Consider the following 19,254-nt stretch of genomic DNA (forward strand, 5'->3'; position numbering starts at 1 on the left):
GGAAGCCCTACAATCACAGACTCGCATTCGGGGGCCGGGGTCCCCTGCAGTGGTATTCTGAAGGAATTTCCTGAGATACCAGGTTTGGCCATGGGACCAGGTCTCCCAGATTGGCCCTTTTCCACTCACTTGGCATCTCCTAGGTGGTGGAACCTCTGCTGGGTGCTGGGGATATGGAGGAAAGTCATTTCTCTGATGGGGCAGGAAGGAAGGCTTCTAGGAGGAGGTGACATTTGAAATTGAGTCTCAAAGGAGGAATAACAGATGGGCAAGAACATTCCTGATAATGCAACAGATGCAAAGGAAGGAAATGTGAAGAACAAGGTATGGGGATTTGAGTCAAAAGAGGTGAGGAGTGGGGCTGGGGAGGGTCCAGGTCCTAAAGGGCCATGCCAAGAGTCTTCTTAGTTTACCCTGCGGGCAGTGGGGAGCTACTGACAATTCTTGAGCAGTGACAGGGTCACTTTAGCTTTCCTGGTGCAGTTTAGGAAGGGTGAGTTCAGAGGTGCTGGAGTAGCTACATGAAGGATAAGTGAGGCTGCCTTGGGGAAGAAAATGTGAGGCTACCTCCACAGGAGTCTTCTGGCCCCCATCTGCTGACCTGTCCTCACCCTATCCCACCATCAGGGTCTGCCAAGGTTTGTCAAAGGCCCACAGGACACGATGCTGGTTACTCAGCTTGCTCAGTGCTTTATTGAACCGAGGCCTGAACAGATGAGTCAACAGGGCCTTCAAGCACAGCCCTCCACACGTCCTGAGATTCAGAATCCAGACGTGGCTCTGTCCTTGGCTTCACTGCTTCCGTGACATTTCATCTTGAATATTTCCAAACCTTAATGTGTAAAGATTTTGTCCACACAGACACAGACACACATATATCCTTGCTGCAGATGGTCATGCTCACTGAAATGCTTCCACTCAGCAGTTTGTGTGTGCAGGACATTGGGCATCCGTGGCTCTCCATCCATCCACCATCCATCCATTTGTCCATCTGTCCATCCACAACAAGAGAGCAGCAAGTTCTGACCAGTCGGACCCCGGAGTTCACAGCAGTGGGGGCTGGGCTGCCAGGCGCTGAGGATGCAGACCTTAGCCCTCGCCCAACAGGCCCCCAAGGAGGTCATCCCTTTCTGATGCACCAGAAGCCAGGGTTGAGTGGCTAATTAATGTTTGGAGTCTCTAACCCCAAGTGGAGAGAGGAGCCTAAATCTCAGCCTGTGCATACCCTGAGATGGGCAACAAATCAGACGAATGAATCAAGCATGTAGGTAACACTGAAACAGGAAAGAGTAAGAGCTTCTGTTTGTGCTAGAGGTGTTCACGTGGAAGGACAGGAAAGAGAGGAAGAGAAAGGGAACATGGCAGACACACCCAAGAGTGCCAACGCCCTGGGCAGGGAGAGGTTCTGCTTTGGCCCATCCCGGGGTGGGGGGGGGCGCTGTGGACGTTCCCCCAGCCGCTTACAGAGTGCCTAGGAAAGAGGGGGGGCTTTTCTGGACACAAGACAAAGGGTTAACTCAAACAAGGAAGGAAAAAAAGCAAAAAGGTTCCTGCTGGACACAAAATACTTCCTTTGAGCTGGACTTAATCCAGTTTCACAAAGTCAGCAGGCTGGGCTCTCCCAGGGGCTGGGCTGGGGTTGGGGATATGGAGTATGATCGCAGTGAGACATGGGGATCGGGGCTGAGGGCGGATGCACAGGACACCCTCACTGTCCTTCCCCTGGATGGCAGCTGGGGCCTCCAGCAGACCCTCAGCCCTGCAGGCGCCCGGGTGGCTGGCACCCAGGCAGTGAGGCCAAGAAGTTAGGCAGGACCGGTGCTGGCCCTTCACTGGTCCTGCAGGCGGCTACAGAGCTCCCGCCGGCTCCGCTCCCCAGCCCAGCTGCGGGTCTTGAGGCGGAAGGTCTTCAGCTCGTCCCTGAAGGCTTCGTGGTTCATGGGCCGGTAGTCCTGGGGCTCACAGAAAGTCTAGGGCAGGATGGGCGGGTCAGTCAGTATGGGGGAATGGGAACTTTTAGAGGAAACCTCCCTTCTCCTTGGGCTACCCACTGGCCGAGCCCTTTCCCTGCAGTCCAGCCCCCCCACGAAGGCTTCAGCCACCCCGACCCATGGTACCGGGTGCTGCGGGAAGAACTCCTTGTAGCCGCCCTTGAGAATGTACATCTCAGGATAGTAGAGGCTGGGGTAGTCGTTGGCGGCTCTGTCACGCTCCCTGATGAAACGACACCTGGGACCAGCAGGGGTGTGGGGGTCAGAGCTGGGAGGTGTTGCAGGATATGCCTCAGGGGACCTGTTCTTTGCACCCCCTCTTTTGTGGGCCTTGGAGAGCTACAGAAGGCTTGAATGCAGCAATGTCAGCCATAAGAATGCTTTTAGATCATCTGGCTACCGGATCCAGAGGAGGTTGGAGAGATGGAAGGAAGGAGGTAAATCAAGGCAGTTGTTTCTATAAGGCAGTTCACAATCTTTGTTAGAGATAACTGACCTGGACAGCAAAGGGGGAAGCATAAAGGACAGAAGTGGACAAAATTTGAGAGATCTGTTCAGGAGGTCTGGAGAAGACTTGGTGAGCATGAGAGGTGGGGAACGGAAAGATCAGTCAAACCCTGGAAGGCTGAGCATCACTGAGGCCTGGGACAGGGCCCTTGGATATTAAGGACACTGCTGGAGACCTGGAACCAGATCTTGAGGGGAAGGGGTGGTGACAATGGATGGAGGGTGGACATAAGGCCTGATGGGAAGGATAGGGAAGAGGTGGGAAGAGGGTGCCATGCACAGGAAGGGAGGGTGAGGTCTGCTCCAGATGCCAGGAGACTAGAGGCCCAGATCTAGTGGGACTGGGACTGGGGCTGGGCTCAAGCCTCTTGGGCATCAGATGATTCCAGTACCCCAAAGCCTGGGCAGGAAGGTCAGGAGCAGACATTAGCTAGCTGACTCACATGCGGGGACCGCGCTCAGATGAGAATTCACAGTGGAAAATGAGGATGATTCTCTTGTCCAGATTACAGGGTGTGATGGGGCTCTGTAGCAGGAAGGTCTCAGCATCCCGTTCCAGGGGCAGGTTCACAGCAGTCTGCCAGGGGAGCTGGAGGTCAGGCCACGGCCCTGGGGCTGGGTGGCTTATCCCTCCCTCCCCATGCCATCCCCACCTTTCAGACGTGTGATTCCACCTCTTACTGGACAGGATCCTTCCCCCATAGAGGGTGCAGCCGCCCTCCACGGATTCACCTCCCCCACCGCAGAAGGACAGAACTGGTGGGTCTTCAGGGCCTGTCCCCATCAGCCCGCCTCACCTTGATGTGCCCGCCTTCATACTCGTAGGGGTACCTGCAGTCCACAATCACAAACCTCTCCACGATGTTGCTGAACTTGCCTGCCAGTAAGGCTGCCATCTGTGGGCCACAGAGGTGGGTCCCAGCAGGTCAGGCTGGCAGGAGGGGGCTGACCCCAACTCTACCACCGGTCTGGCCTTGCAGCCCATCCCCAAGGAAGGTGAACAGGCAAACAGCCATCCCAAGTGTGCCTGGAGAATGGCTCATCCCCAAGTACCGTTTCTGGTGAGATGTACTTGAGATCTTGGTGCTTCCCATCCACAGTCTGCAGAAGGAAGGCCTGAAGGGAAAGGGGGAGAGAGAGATTGAGAAAGGGAGAGGGGAGAGAGAGAAAGGGAGAGAAAGGAGAAAAAAGGTGAAATTGGCAAGACTCGGAGCCTGGGAAGGATGGAGTTTCTTTCCCAAGCCCAGAATGCCACACCTGCTTTGACCTTCAAATTCAGCTCTGGTTCCCATAGCAACCAAGAGGCGCCTCTTGGGTCTGACATCCAGGGAACAACCCCTGGATGGGAAGAAGGGAACAGAAGAGTTCACCTGCTGCCACACTCTGCCAAGCCGCCCGGATGAGACCCGAGGAGGCTCCAAGCTACAACGTTAGTTTGGAAAGGTTTTCCAAGGTTGAAACACAACTGATGCCCCAGACAGATCTGGGGTAGAGTCAGGAGACCAAGGAGAGCTGGAGAGAGGAGTCTAGGTGAGAATAAAGAATAAGCTGTGAAGGACAAAGCCGGGGGCGGGGCAGGGGGGAGGAGGTACCAAGGCAGCTGCTGAGCTCAGGGGGCCACACAGTAAAGGGTCGAGCCTCCCAAGGGTCCACTGCTGGTACCTTGGAGTAATCCCCAATCAGTTCCCGGTGGTCACTGTCCAGGATAGTCTCAATCTCCTCGTGACACAAGGACTTGGAGCGGAGGACACGGGCTTTCTGCAGGGTAGATCGTGGCCAGGATCAGGGACCAGGCTGCCCCTCAGCGTCCCGTGGGGCTGGCACCTCTTTCCCTGCACCTTGCCCTCTGCCACAAACCCGGCCAACAAGGGCTGGCAGGGTCGACTTGGACAGTGGCTGCCCGGCCCCACCCCAGGGGGGCACCCACAGGTTCTTCGGCCTCCCGTTGCTCCTCTGGAGGGGTCACGCTCCTCCTCCGTTTGTTCTGTATGGGCAGGTCCCTGTCGTGGGGCCGCTCCAGCCTCTTGAGGATGGGTCGGATCACGCTGCAGGGCATGGACGGAGAGCGGAAGAGCCTCTGGCACTTGCTGTACATGATGAGGTCCTGGCAGGGGTGGCAGGTCGGGGGTCAGAGTACCCCGCCCCTGCCCCCTACCAGCCCCCCAAGCTCTGGGGCGGCCCCCCCAGAGACCCACCTGCTCTTCCTCCTTTTCTGAGGTCTTGACCAGTGGGGCGCTAATGAGGCTCTCCATGCCTGGGGGTACCACGTTGTCGTCCTGAAGCCAAATCAGCAAGGGTACGGTCACGCCCGCGGGCAAAGTCCAGCCCCTCAGGCCCCAGGTCCTCCAGCATGGCCCTCCTTGGCCCTGCCTGCACACCCACACAGGGCAGTCCCCCAGAACCAGGAAACTGCAGGGCCCCACTTGCTGAGACCTGTGGCCCCGCGGGAGGGTTGGACTCGCCTCTACCCTGCAGCACGCTCCCTCACTGCAGCACCAGCCACCTGCTAGTCTCTGGTAGGCCAGAGGCCACGCCGTGACTCCATTAGCTCTGATTCCTCTTCTGACAACGGAATGAAGTCACAGTCTCGGGGTGGGAGGTCAGGGCTTTCCTCTTTGGGGGAGATCCCAGGGAAAGTGAGGTCGATGGCCTGGTGAGGCAAGACTGGTTACCTTTAAGTCACTCTCCAGGATGTCCACAAATCCATCATCTTCTTCAGAGGCCCCCTGGGTGGCAGTCAGAGAGAAGCGGCATCGGGCTGGGGGACTCAGCTCCTCTACTTCCATCTTGCGCTCAGGGGTGAGACACTGTGCAGGGGACAGACACAGGCCACTCAGGGGTGGGGACCCGAGGCAGCCCTCACCCCCATCCTTCTGAGAAAAGGTTCCTACTGCCTCAGGGTTCAGGATCCCCCTCCCCCTCCCCCCCCAGGGCTGTCTTCAGGGGCACCCACCCTACACCCACCCTACATTGGGTTCCACTCTCCCAATGTACCATCAGGTCGGGAGCTGAGTTTGGTCTCTGGGCAAAGGCTTCTCTGCGGTTGGCCCACTCTGCCAAAGCATGGGCATGGCTGGGATGCGGGGGTTTCCATGGCATCTTGAAGACAAATCCATCCTGTGGGCAACATGGGTGGGTGTCATCAAATGCCAGAGAACCATCCCAGCGCACCCCCTTCCTTCTCTCCCTGAAGTGCTCCCACTCCAGCCTTCTGGAAGCGCACATTCTCTTTGTCCTCCCCAGAGCTGTGGGCAGCTCGGCCACACGCCTCACTCTTCCTCCAGCTGCCAGGTGCTTGGGAGTTGGTGATGTTCCGTAGCACAGGGCTGTGGCCCAGAAGCCTCACCTAGAGAGCCAGGCAGGGCAGCAGGAACTGAAGGCTCCATTCCTCTGGCACCAGCCCTGGCCCTACCTTCTCCCGTCCCTCCTCTGACTCCCCCAGCTTGCCCATCCACCTCCAAAACCCCATCTCCCACAGCCAGACCAGGGACACCAGACCGTTTCAAATCTGCCCTCTGGGAGGTGACCCCGGATCCCTCCTGCCCCTCCTCAAGCCTGGCCAGGGCCTGAGCCTCCAGTGTCAGGCCTCAGAGGGCACTCACCGGCAAGGACTGGAAACGTCGAATGGTAAACTGCTCGCTGCAGGAGAAAACAGGGAGAGGTCAGGGCTGGAGAGTAGGGGGCTGTGCAGGACAGCACGCAGGATGCCCCTTCACCACAGAGCCCTGCGCATCCCTGTGGGAGGCAGTGGGAGAGCACCCTCCCCATGCCTCCTCCATCCAACGGGGGCATGGGGAGAGCCTGGGATAGGTGGACCACCAGAGCCCACAGGAGGAAGGCTGGAGCACTTACTTTCGGATGACCCGGCTGGCTGCTTGGATGGTCTGCTCAAACCTGGGAAAGAGAAAAGTCCCATGCAGCCCACCTCCCCCTACAGCCCAGTGCCCACCCCCAGCATCAGGCCCCAAGTCCACAAGGCCTGGGGGCCAGGGCTCAGGCCAGCAGAAAGGGGAGGGAAGAATGCTGACTCTCAGGGGCCCAGGTATTGGGGAGGGGGGAGAGAAGCGGCAGCCTGGGATTTTGAAGGCTGCCCTGAATGGAAGAGGGCCCAGAGAATGGAGCAACGGAGACAGCTGGGGCAGGCCACAGGGTGGCCAAGGCGCTACCAAGGCAACAGTCTTGCCAGCTTACCCACAGGCCTTCCACCTGTATGCAAATCACCTCAGTGGGGCCATATGGCCGCCAGGAAAGGCATCCATCCGTCCCATGATGATAGACCGTGGCCGACAATGTGGGTATCTCCAGGGCCTGGATGCCAGCAAGACTGGGCTTCCCTCCCCTTGTGTGGGGCTGTCCTGGCTCCCCCCAGGACAGGGGCCTGGTTTAGAGTGCCCCAGATCAGCCACAGTGTGCCATGCCAGACCCCCTAGTGACAAATGTTCAGGGTCACATCCTCTCCTCCCTCCTATGGAATTTTCTAGGACCCAGCCTCTGTCCCACCCCCTTCTCCTGCCTTAGAAGAGGCCAGCAGGCAAAGAATTCCAACAGATGTTCCTTTTGAGGCCAGGGCACAAGCTTCTGTAGATAGGCCCCACCCCCTAGCTATGTTACCAGAGACCACCTGCCACGCAGGGCTTTTGTGTGTCTATGTGAGCCCAGGCGCGAGCGTGCACACGCGTACACACACACACACACACACACACACTTCTGAGAAACTGTAACCGTCAAAGCAGGTGCAGAGGTGGGGGGGGCACTGAGGGCTAGTGTCAGGGGGACGACTCCCAACGGTGGGGAGGGGCTGTGCCCAGACAACCTGGCATCGGGAATGATGATTTTTATTGGCCTGGTTTCCCATCTGCACCTGCGCCTCAAGGAGTAAAGCAGGGACAGTTCTGGGTTGTCACCAAAAACCAACCTGCAATCCCCCCACCCCCACCCAGTTCTCTCCCTGTTTCCTGTTTGTGAACAAGCCCTGAAGCCCAGCCCAGTCTGATCAAAGGCAATGGAAGGAAAGACAGCCACTGCCCTAACCCCAAAGCCATAGTCCCTCAGCCCAGTTTGGGGATGCCCAGCTGTCCCCACTAATGCCTAGCAGCTGCTCTCCCTGCTGGGGCTCTAACCGCTGGATAGGGACCGCTGTGCTCTAGAAGATACTACTCATGCCCCACCACCAGGGGAGAAGGATCTGTCCTGAGCACAATGCCCTCTGCACTCTCTCTCAGAAAGGGCTTGGTCCAGGGGTTGGCCAGAAAGCGTCACTGAAGCCAGAGGTTGCTGATAGGATGGTCAAGGGCTGAACCAACCTGCCACAACTGTTTTGTTTGGCCTAAACAAAACAGTTGTGGCAGGTTAAATTAAATGAGTTAAATGTTTTGAATTAGTTGGACCATATTTTAAAATTGTAAGATCTCATAGAAAAAAAAAAAAAGTGTATAGGCAAAAGTAAAAAGGGACACACACCAGACCTGTATTCCCACAGGCCAAGGGCTGGCTGAAGTACCCACTATCCCCACCACCTGGCCCTGAGCCCACACTCAGCTGCTCCTGTAGGAGCAGACCCTTCTCTGAGACAGGAAGCAGAATCTCAGGACTTGGGAGGTCAGTGGGTCCCCCCCACATGTGGATTGGAGGGGTCTGTCCCCTCTCCCAGACCCAGTGGGTTTATGCTGGAACTAGGATTCCCAAAGGCAGGCACCAACTCCTTGGTAGTGGGGATCCCTTTTCTCTACTCACGTCTGCTCTGCCATTTGGGGGTCCATGGGGCTGGGAGAATCCATACACAGACCTGGGGGGACAGAGCACCTTGGTTTGAAAGTAGTGGCATCTTCTGTACACATTCCCCCACCATGTCGCAACTCTATTCAGAGAAAGGAAAAACCTGTTTCTACTTTAGATCTTGACACATTAAAAAAATATAACAAAAACCTGCCCCTGAACCCCAAGGGCTAACACACTGGCCCAGAAATTGGGCAGGGCCCCACTCCCTGTTTACTATGGAAACTCCTCTGTATAGGTTTTATTTTTTTTAATATTTTATTTATTTGAGAGGGAGAGAAAGAGCACAGAGGGAGAGGGTGAAGGAGAAGCAGACTCTCTGCTGAGCAGAGAGCCCGACGTGGGACTCAATCCCAGGACCCCGGGATCATGACCTGAGCCAAAGGCAGACACTTAACCCATTGAGCCACCCAGGTGCCCCTCCTCTGTATAGGTTTTTTTTTTTTTTTTAAGATTTTATTTATTTGACAGAGAGAGACACAGCGAGAGAGGGAACACAAGCAGGGGGAGTGGGAGAGGGAGAGGGAGAGTCAGGCTTCCCGCAGAGCGGGACCCTGGGATCATGACCTGAGCTGAAGGCAAACGCTTAACGACTGAGCCACCCAGGCGCCCCCCCCCTCTGTATAGGTTTTAAACCAAAACTTTGCTAAGCACTTTTCTTAAGCTGGTTTAAGTAATTTGTTCTAGAAGAGATAACAGCTTTTTAAAGGAAAAGGTTACAGCTGAAGGCAAGTGAATGTTATAAAATGACCAACTTTCAGCCCTAATGCCTCCCAGCTGGGGCTGTGGTTCAGGGACTTTGGTGCCTGGTTTTAAATAGGTAAGATCTCATCTCCCCACGAGGGCCCCGCCCTACCGCCCCGCTCAGCCAGTCTGGGCTGGGTGTGGGGAGCCCCACCAGAGGTGGGCAGGTGGAGGGTCCTGGGCCCACCAGGTTGTGGGAAAAATGTTAGCCTGATCAGCAGGGAAGTGGAGAGACTCAGGCAGCGCCCCCCCCCCCCAAGTCCCCTGGTACCCCTGAGCCTCACCTGCATCAGAAGATTCAGAGGATTCAGAGGACAGGGAGGATTCAGATGCCCGCCGCCGGGACAGGGATAGGCATGTGAGCGGGCTGCCTACCTGACGCTTTGGAGTCTCACTGGGAAGGCAACAGGGACGCAGGGAAGGAGAAAGGTAAATGTGGGGCTCAAGGGCTAGCTGGCCCATGTTCCCACCAGCCACCCACCTCTGAAGGGCCCATCCCTGTCCCAGGGAGGTGATGGCCCTGAGAGCCTGCCTTCTTCATGGGTCTTCTGCAGGGATTCTAAGTAGCTTTTCTTTGTTGATTAAGAAAGGTCCTCCTGGGTTCAGGGGGAGGTGAGCCCAGGGCAAGAGCAAGGAGGTGGGTTGAGGGCCATTCTGGGGGATGGCAGGGCAGCAGAGTAGCCCTGAAGGGCCTTCCCCGGAACTCTTCAGACCCCTACCCATCCACAAGCCTTTCTGGAGCAAGGGCAAGACTTAGGTCTCCATTGCTGCTGAGGGCGACCCAGCCTGGACACTGCAGGTTGCTCAGGAAGCAGGACCAGGGTTTAACCCCTTAACCTCAGGAAAGAACTGGGGGTGGAGGGAGCAGGGGCCCCGACAGAAGAGAACCAGGCTTCTCTGCCACCCTCAAGTTCCCACTCCAGGCTCAGAATCCCTTGCCTGGGGCAAAATAATGGTGATTAGGGCAGGGATTAGGGAGACAGCATGGTGGAGGCACACGGGGGGGGCGGCGGGTAGGACCGGTGTCTCCAGAGGTTTGTGCTGCCAAGAGCAAGTCACCTGGACGGTGTGCGCTGCACAGACCCGGTCTCACCGTCCTAGTCCCGGGTCCCTGAAGCAGGCACTACCCAGGACACCTCCCCACTCCGCTTCTCAGATTCGGCTCCCACGCCGGGTTCCACGGGAGGCCCGGGACCAACACCCTAGTACGAGCCTCTCACCCCACACCCAGCGTCGGCGGGGCGCCCTACCTGCCGAGCCCGGCGAGGTCGTGCATGGTCTGGGTCAGGGTGGTGACCGGCGAGGAAGCGGCCGCGCGCTCCGGGGACCCCACGAGGCCGTGAGCTCCCAGCTGGAGGCCCAGGAGGTGGCTGGGACGCGGGGCGCCACCGCGCACGCCGGCGGGACTGAGAGCCGGGCCCGGCGCGGGCTCCGGCTGGGGCAGCTCCATCGCGGCGGGGCCCGCCGAAGGCTGGCGGGAGGGCCGGGCGCAGGGCGACGCCGGGCACAGCTGGCCGGGACGAGGTGGGGAGCGGGCCCGGGGTGGGGGGGGGGAGGGAGGGAGGAAGAGCCACGGGGTCGGAACGAGGGAGGAGAGGGAAGCGGGGAGGGTGGGGCGGGGTGGAGGGACTCAGGGACCAGCCACCAGTCCGGGAAGCCTCTAAGCCGCAGCTGCCACCTCCACCTCCTTATATATTCGAAAAATAACAGCGGCCGCGCCGCCGGACGCCACCAATGGGGGCGCGGGTTGGAGGAGGGCGGGACCGAGGGCGGGGCCCGCGGGGTGAAAGGCGCGGATGCTGACCAGCCCGGCCCAGCCCAGTTCCAGGCTCTGGTCGGGGCTAAGGAATTGGGGTTTCTCCTAAGCCTCCACGCACCGCCCCCCGCCACCCCAGCCAGGACTCGAGGATCTTGGCTGCCCAAATTCTGCTTCTCGGGATGTGGTTTGGAGTTACCCCCAGCGGAGAGGGTTCCTGAGGAAGCCACACCCGCTAGGGTGGCCTCCGAGGGAACCCCCCGAGATTTAACATCACCTACACTCACCAGTAGGCACCGGGAGAGGCTCCACTCCGGGAGTTTGCCAAACACGGCTACACGGTGCGGTCCGTGTTCGTCACTCTATCGACCCGGACGTTGAGTTGTGGAAAACTTCATTAACTCGTTCAAGGTCACACGGGGCAAGTGGTAGAGCAGAAATTCACCCCAGGCGCTCCTGCAGCCTCTCTGTCCTCTTGACTGGCAGCGCGGAGCGTCGGTAAAGCCTAATTGCCAAGCGGAGCCTACCCCCTCACCCCGCACAGGAGGTAGACCGGAGGTGCGGGCCTCCGTGTAACTCGTGGGGCCCCAGGTTACCTGTGACCCCAAGAGGTCCAATTTTCTCCAGCAGCCTCAGAGGAGGCTCTAATGGTTGACCTAACCATAGGTTTTGGCGATTGCGGCCAAAGAAGGTATCTTCGACCTCAGAACCAAGTTATGGAAATATCTCATGCCCACTGACGGTTTGGCTAAAGTGATGTTAATGGCATTACATTGTTTAATTGGTGTTTCTTTGATGACCAAGGAAACTGAATCTGTCACTAGTTTAAACTGAGCATCTTCTAACTGATCACTTTCCAGCAGTCTTGTTTTCCTGGAATGAGCCCTGGAAGCCTGCACCCAAAAGTGAATGGGCAGTAAGTGCTTTTGCATCCTGTCTCCCCACTGAAGAGGGGGCCTCTGGCTGTGTGGTGCACAGCTCAGGCAAGCAAGAGCTCAGGCTCTTCTTTGCTTCCCTGCGGTCACATCCCTCCAGCCAAGGTGCAGTGGGTGGGAGTGGCAGAAGGGAGGGCCTGGCAGTAGGTGGTTGGGTGGGCTAGGGGACTTGCGGAAGAACGGGATGCAAAGACCCCAGTTCTTCTTCTTTTTTTTTTTTTAAGATTTTTATTCATTTGACAGAGAAAGACACAGCAAGAGAGGGAACACAAGCAGGGGGAGTGGGAGAGGGAAAGCAGGCCTCCCGCGGAGCAGGGAGCCCTATGTGGGGCTCGAGCCCAAGACCCCAGGATCATGACCTGAGCCAAAGGCAGATGCTCAACGACTGAGCCACCCAGGCACCCCCAAAGACCCCAGTTCTATCTGAGAGGGGTAGGAAGGTGCAGATCATGACTTTTCCTTCTCCCAGCGTTTTGTTCAGCTTCTGTCAGGTGCTATGCTTCGTGCTGGGGAGGGCTCAGATTTCAGGTTCATCCACCCTGGATCAAGAATCCAGCTCCCAACATCCAGCCACTACTCACAGCCCAGGATGTGACTGTCCTGGGGAGGAGGGTGGGTGAGGGTGTGGGTGAGGGAGGAGACAGTCCCACCTGAAAGACCAGAAATAAAACTGAGGGGTTGCATTTTCAAAATCAACCCAGCAAGATTACCTGGGTAATCCAACACACACACACACACACACACACACACACACATTTCTACAGGGTGTAGGGAGGGTGTGTGTGTGTATGTGTGTGGCCAAAAAAAGGTGGGGGAGTATTATACTCTTGAATCCTTTCAAATTCCACACTCAGAGGTCACCTCTGGGCAAGTGATGAGAGGCCAGGTGTCATTCCAGAGCATCCCACACATCAGCTCTGTGTATCTTCCTGGATCTCCTTTGCCAATTAGATCACAGATTATGTGCTCAATTAAAAAAAAAGGTATTCAACAAAAAGAAGCTAAAATAAATATTTGCAATAATATCGTTAAGAGGAATGACTCCTCCCATCCAGCTAGGTCCTGGTTACAATGACAATTCAGAGCTGCAGAAAGCTCCACTCCCCATGAAAGGAATACCCTGGCTCTGGACTATCCCTCTGGGCTTGCTTGAGGGGGTCCAGTGTGACCCCAGTGCCTTGGCAGAAAAGAAGGGAAAATTATCACACGTTTCCAAAATCCTTCTCCAAGCCTGTTCCCACACAGCATCTTCTGTGTGGGACTCACTTTTCCAGTGCCTTTTCTGTCATGGCTTGAGACATGTTAAATGGTTTTTAAAAATTGGGACATGGCCGGGGTCCTGGGATCGAGTCCCGCATCGGGCTCCCTGCTCCGCGGGGAGCCTGCTTCTCCCTCTCCCTCTGCCTGCCTCTCTGTCTACTTGTGCTCTCTATCTCTCTGTCAAATAAATAAATAAAAAATCTTAAAAAAATAAAAAAAAAATTGGGACATGGTACCAAAAATTCAAACAAAGGAGAAAATTCAAATGGTGCAAAACAGCAGTGAAAAAGTCAGTCTCCCACCCTATACACACCTTCAGGACCCCTGCCTAGAAACAGCCACCAATATGAGTTTGTTGCATATTCTGGAGACAGTCTGTGACAGTCCTAGGCAATCGAAACATAATGGGGAGGCACAGATATGAGCCATATACATAATTTATTTTTTTTAAAGATTTTATTTATTTGACAGAGAGAGAGATAGCAAGAGCAGGAACACAAGCAAGGAGAGTGGGAGAGGGAGAAGCAGGCTTCCCACGAAGCAGGGAGCCCGATGCGGGGCTCGATCCCAGGACCCTGGGATCATGACCTGAGCCGAAGGCAGACGCTTAATGACTGAGCCACCCAGGCGCCTCGGAGCCACATACATAATTTAAAATTTCCTAGTAGCCACATTAAAAATATGAAAAGAAACAGCTGAAATTTTAATATTTTATTTAACCTCATATATTCAAAATATTATCATTTCAACATATTATCAATATAAGAATTATTAGATATTTTAGATACTTTTTGGTACCATTTGTGCACTTGACACTCACAGCACATCTCAGCTTGGATGTGACACATTTCAAGTGCTCAGTAGCCACATGGGATTAACTGGGCTACCACAGTACACAGTGCAGGTCTATATGTGTACAAGCATATGTATGTCCATATTTTTACAAATATAACAAACTGTGTGAAACATTGTTTTACCCCTTGCTTTCTTCATTTTACTTGAAGATGGATCCATATTAGTACCATAATGTCATATATTTATTCATTTCCCTAATGCTGAACATTTAGGTTATTAGCTTGCACACTGATGCAGCAAGTATACACAGTATTAATTCCGAAAAGGGAACTATTAGCAGGTGCCTGGGTGGCTCAGTCGGTTAAACACTGACTCTTGATCTCAGCTCAGGTCTTGATCTCAGGATTATGAGGCCCAGGATGGAGCCTACTTAAAAAGAAAAAAAATAATAAAAGGGAACTATTGGAAGGTATGGCTCTATTTAGAAATCTTTTTTTCCCCTTCCTGAATTTCATCTCCTCAAGCTGATTAGCTGTTGAAGAACAGGGACCAAGTCATTTGCCTCTCCTCCCATCTCCCAGTACCTCATATAGGCCCAAGTCCAAGGTTGGCCGCTGACCCAATATCCCACTTCTAGGGATTTCTCTCTCTCTCTCTCTTTTTCTTTTTTAACATTTTATTTATTTGATAGAGAGTGAGAGAGAGAACACAAGTGGGAGGAAGGGGGGAGGGAGAAGCAGACTCCCCGCTGAGCCAGGACCCTGGGATCATGACCTGAGCCAAAAGCAGATGCGTAACTGACTGAGCCACCCAGGCGCCCCTAGGGATTTCTCTTAAAAAGATGATGAAAGGGACGCCTGGGTGGCTCAGATGGTTAAGCATCTGCCTTCGGCTCAGGTCACGATCCCAGGGTCCTGGGATCAAGTCCCGCATCGGGCTCCCTGCTAGGCGGGGAGCCTGCTTCTCCCTCTGCCGCTGCCTCTCTCTATCTCTCTCTCTGACTCTCATGAATAAATAAAAAATAATAATAATAAAAAAAATAAAAAAATTAAAATTAAAAAAAAAAGATGATGAAAGTACACACAGATGTATGTTCACTGAGTCACTGTTAATAGCAATGAAACACAGAAAGCAAGCTGGGTGTTCTTATAGGCGAGCAGCTAATGAGGTGACTCCTCTATAGTTTGTAATACCTGCAACTTTTAAAGAGAACAGGCACGGGGGCAGGTAGGGATGCTTGGTACCCAGCAGGAGCCCAATCAGTAATTGTTGGTATCTGAAAGATTACATATTGGGCTTTCAGAAAACGGTCTTTTGAAGAAAGGGTTCCTAGAGTAAAAGAAGTTTGAAATTCACTGATGGAAATAATTATTGACATGAAAAGATGTTCACATTATGCGCTACAAAGTATCATGCCAAGTGTGGTCCCATTAAAAACAATATGAACAGAAAAGTATCCCACAAGGATATTCTCTGAGTAGTGGAATCAAATGTTTCTATCCTCAAAATTTGGGGTGTTTTGGGGGCGCTGGGGTGGCTCAGATGGTTGGGAGTCTGCCTTCAGCTCAGGTCATGATCTCCAGGTCCTGGGATCAAGCCCCACATCAAGCTCCTGGCTCAGCGGGGAGTCTGCTTTCCCTTTCCCTCTGCCTCTCCTCCTGCTTGTGTGCTCTCTCTCTCAAATGAATAAATAAGGGGTGCCTGGGTGGCTCAGTCGTTGGGTGTCTGCCTTCGGCTCAGGTCATGATCCCAGGGTCCTGGGATTGAGCCCCGCATCGGGCTCCCTCCTCCGCGGGAGGCCTGTTTTCCCTCTCCCACTCCCCCTGCTTGTGTTCCCTCTCTCACTGTGTCTCTCTATATCAAAGAAATAAATAAAATTTTTAAAAATGAATAAAATATTTTTAAAAATTGTCGGTATTTTAAAATATTTTCCAAAGAACAGGTATAATTTTTAAGTTAATTAAAAGACCATGACCTCGGGGCGCCTGGGTGGCTCAGATGGTTAAGCGTCTGCCTTCGGCTCAGGTCATGATCTCAGGGTCCTGGGATCGAGTGCCGCATTGGGCTCCCTGCTCCTTGGGAGCCTGCTTCTCCCTCTGCCTCTCTCTCTCTCTCTGTCTCTCATGAATAAATGAATAAAATCTTTAAAAAAAAAAAAAAGACCATGACCTCAATGTGGCAGTTCCTCAAACAATTAAACAAAGAGTTACCATATGACCCAGCAGTTCCACTCCTAGGTATATAACCAAGTAAAATGAAAACGGATGTCCACACAAAAACTTGCAAACAAGTGTTTATAGCAGCATCATTCCTAATTGCCAAAACACAGAAATAATCCAAATGTCCATCAAATGACAAATGGATAAAAATGTCATATATCTATACAATAGAATATTATTCAGCTATAAGAAAAGAATAAAGCATAGAGGCTTCATCGTGCATGAATGTAGAAAACATGATGCTAAGTGAAAGAAGCCAGTCATAAAAGACACAAATTATATGATTTCATTCATATGAAGTATTCAGAACAGGGAAATCTATAGACAGAAAGTAGATCAGTGGTTGCTTAGGGCTGAGGAAGGGGCAGGGAGTGAATAGGGACATAGTAGCTAAAGGGTATGGGATTTCTTTCTAAGGTGATAAAAATGTTCTAAAATTGACTGTGGTGATAGCTGCATGTGTCTATGAAATATATGCTAAATGGGTAAGTTGTATGATATGTGAAATATGTCTCAATAAAGCTGTTAAAAATGAAAGCATGAATAGAATTATGGAGGACTGGGGGAGAGATGAGGTATTTCTCTTGGGACTCTTGGCTCTAAGAACTCTGGAGATGTCCTCAAATGGCTGGACAACCTCTTTCCTGCTAACTGTATCCACCTCCATCAATAGGCCCACATTGTCTTCAACTTCCAGGCCCATCCTTGGTGCCACACAAAGGATACTGGTATGGCCATTTCCAGGACGAAAAAGAAGCCATACACGTGCTGATTACGCAGCCATTTCTAGACATCTGGTCTACCTGCTACCTGTAGCAGGGCATAGGGCCCATTTCCACTCCCTCTAAACTGAGCAATTCCCTTGTCAATCCATCTGGAACCCTGGGACCCCCCACTTCCCTCTATAAGCCCTATCCTTCCAATTCCCCACCTTAGGCAAGTCCAAAGTCCACCTTCTCTTCTCTTGGCCCAGGCTGTCCAAAGTTGACCATTAGGCCTAATATCCATTTCACTTACCTAATCATTATTTTTCGTGTCCTTCAGTAAGTTTTCCATTCTCTTTTTCATTTTAAAGGGCCTGTTGTACTTGCTTATTGAAAAAAACTTGGAAAATTCAGTGAAGTAGGAAAAATAAACCCACCCACATTACAATCACCCAAACACACATTGATTATAAGCCAGGATGGGTGAAGAGGCAGGTGGGACATATATGCACATGGATGAAATCACCAAAATGTCAACATGGTTTCCTGAAAATGTGTAGTAGGGAGTCTCAGACAGGTAGCCCTATACTCGCCTTTGCATAGGGACCATATACCCATTATGGACCAAGAACTGATCTGGCTCCTGAGGGAAAAGTCTCCCACGTTTTCTCCTAGACCTTGTGATTAGAAGAATATTTTTTTATGTCTCAGGAGTGGGAAAGTAAGACACAAAACCCAGAAGCACTAAAGGAAAAAAACTGACAGACCTGCCTACTTAAAGGTTACAAACTGGGGCACCTGGGTGGCTCAGCGTCTGCCTTTGGCTCAGATCATGATCCTGGGGTCCTGGGATCAAGCCCAGTGTGTCGGTCCCCGTGTGTCGGTTTTCCTGCTCAGCAGGGAGTCTGCTTCTCCCTCTCCCTCAGCCCCTCCCTGCGCTCATGCTCTCTCTCTCTCTCAAATAAATAAATAAAATCTTAAAAAAAAAATAAAGGTTACAAACTTCTCATATCTAAGATTCCCTAGGCTAAATTAAAGGACAACTGGCAGACTGGAAAAGCATATTTGCAATATACTTAACAAAGATTTTGTGTTCAGAGCCTATGAAGAGCTCCTATAAGTCCACAGAAAGACAAATACAAGAGAAAAATGGGCAAAGAGTATGACTAGAAAATTCACAGGATTCAAATGGCCAATACACATATGAAAAGAAAAATACACACTAACACAGCAGCGAGTTACACTTTCTTCCCTTGGCCTCCAGAAACACCATTCAGCTGTTTTTCATGAATTTCTTGTTAGTCCTTTCTGGAACCCTTAACTTTGGAGAGCCCAGGACCACTGTCCTTGTCCTCTTTTCTTCTTTGTACACACCCACTCACTTGAAGCCTTATCCACCCCCAGGTCCTCAGCCCATCCCTCTGGGTCACAGCCTTCCTCTTTTGTTTTGTTTTGTTTAAAGATTTTATTTATTTATTCATGAGAGAGAGAGAGAGGCAGAGGCAGAGGGAGAAGCAGGCTCCCCGCGGAGCAGGGAGCCCGATGCGGGACTCGATCCCAGGACCCTGGGATCGTGACCTGAGCCGAAGGCAGACGCTTAACCGACTGAGCCACCCAGGCGTCCCACAGCCTTCCTCTTTGACTACACCTCACTCGAGGGATTTTTTAAAAACACCACAATGCATTTTTTGTGTTAAGAATATGTCATTTTTATGTGTATGGTGGAGGAGGAGGTTTCAGGGATTCATGTGTATGTATACTAATATATTTATATACATGACATTATTTCTGTAGATGAAAACACAAACATTTATGCCCGTATGCATGGAAAAGCCCAGAAAGTGGCACACGGAGATATCAGTGTTTATCTATGGATTGTGGGATTACTATCAAATAGATGTAAAAGTGTAATGTTACTTATAAAAATAATCTAAGTGTGTAACAATAGGCTACACAGATTATTGTTCATCCATACTTGGAACAATATACAACCATTAAAAAGCATGTTGGCAATATTTTATCGATGTGGCAAAATTCTCATCGCTCGATGCCAGGTAAAACAGCAGGAGATGCCAGATACACAGTCTATACATCTGATGCCAGTTTTATGCAATAAATTTTTACACAGAAAACTGCTTGAGCCTAAAGAAAAGACTGGAAGGAAACGTATCAAAATGTTACCTGCGCATCTCTCCAGGTGCTGGGGTGAAAGGTGATTTTTAGTTTCCTGTATTTTTCAGTGTCCTCAAAGAGCGTGGACTATTTTTGCTGTAACAAAACAAAACCCACAAAGCACAGCTGTTATTCTTTATACGCAGCAAATCGCTGCCCACCGGGCGCGGAGGCCGGGCACCGCGCCCCTGCCCGCTGGTCGCCCGGACGCCCGAGCGCCGCCGGGTCCAGCAGGCCGCAGCGCCCCCCCGCGGTCGGTCCCAGGCAGCGGGGAGGGGGGGGGTGGGTGGGCGCGGAGGGCAGGGAGGCGGCGCCGGGCGTCCCCGCGCTTCCCGCGAGATCCCGCTCCGCCCGCTCCGCCCCGCTCGCCGCGCTCCCTGCTCCCCGCGCCGCGGC

At 52.9% G+C, this 19,254-nt stretch overlaps 1 protein-coding gene and 1 long non-coding RNA gene across 4 annotated transcripts; both read right to left on the minus strand.

Moving 5' to 3' along the window:
- Positions 1–672: 672 nt before the first annotated feature.
- Positions 673–10,545, minus strand: CDC25B (cell division cycle 25B). Of its 3 annotated transcripts, none has more exons than XM_044918557.1 (16): positions 10,268–10,545; positions 9,302–9,384; positions 8,232–8,283; positions 6,351–6,392; positions 6,101–6,137; positions 5,722–5,844; positions 5,493–5,615; positions 5,171–5,305; positions 4,694–4,774; positions 4,426–4,602; positions 4,161–4,256; positions 3,552–3,614; positions 3,296–3,394; positions 2,942–3,075; positions 2,118–2,229; positions 673–1,970 (listed from the first exon to the last, which is right to left on the minus strand). In XM_044918557.1, the coding sequence occupies exons 1-16, from the start codon at positions 10,465–10,467 to the stop codon at positions 1,830–1,832; spliced, it is 1,698 nt and encodes a 565-aa protein (XP_044774492.1). In that variant the 5' UTR covers positions 10,468–10,545; the 3' UTR covers positions 673–1,829. The 3 variants fall into 3 exon arrangements, with proteins under 3 accessions (XP_044774492.1, XP_021544622.2, XP_044774493.1); XM_021688947.2 differs by having other exon boundaries at positions 9,302–9,411; XM_044918558.1 differs by lacking the exon at positions 5,722–5,844 and having other exon boundaries at positions 9,302–9,411.
- A 2,697-nt stretch (positions 10,546–13,242) lies between these two features.
- On the minus strand, positions 13,243–18,898 carry LOC110579384. The gene is made up of 3 exons (XR_002480255.1): positions 18,868–18,898; positions 14,957–15,039; positions 13,243–13,354 (listed from the first exon to the last, which is right to left on the minus strand). It is a non-coding gene; the product is annotated as an uncharacterized LOC110579384 (long non-coding RNA).
- Between the last annotated feature and the right edge of the window lie 356 nt (positions 18,899–19,254).

Source organism: Neomonachus schauinslandi, chromosome 10 (genome assembly GCF_002201575.2).
Source record: "Neomonachus schauinslandi chromosome 10, ASM220157v2, whole genome shotgun sequence".
NCBI classification, from domain to species: domain Eukaryota; kingdom Metazoa; phylum Chordata; class Mammalia; order Carnivora; family Phocidae; genus Neomonachus; species Neomonachus schauinslandi.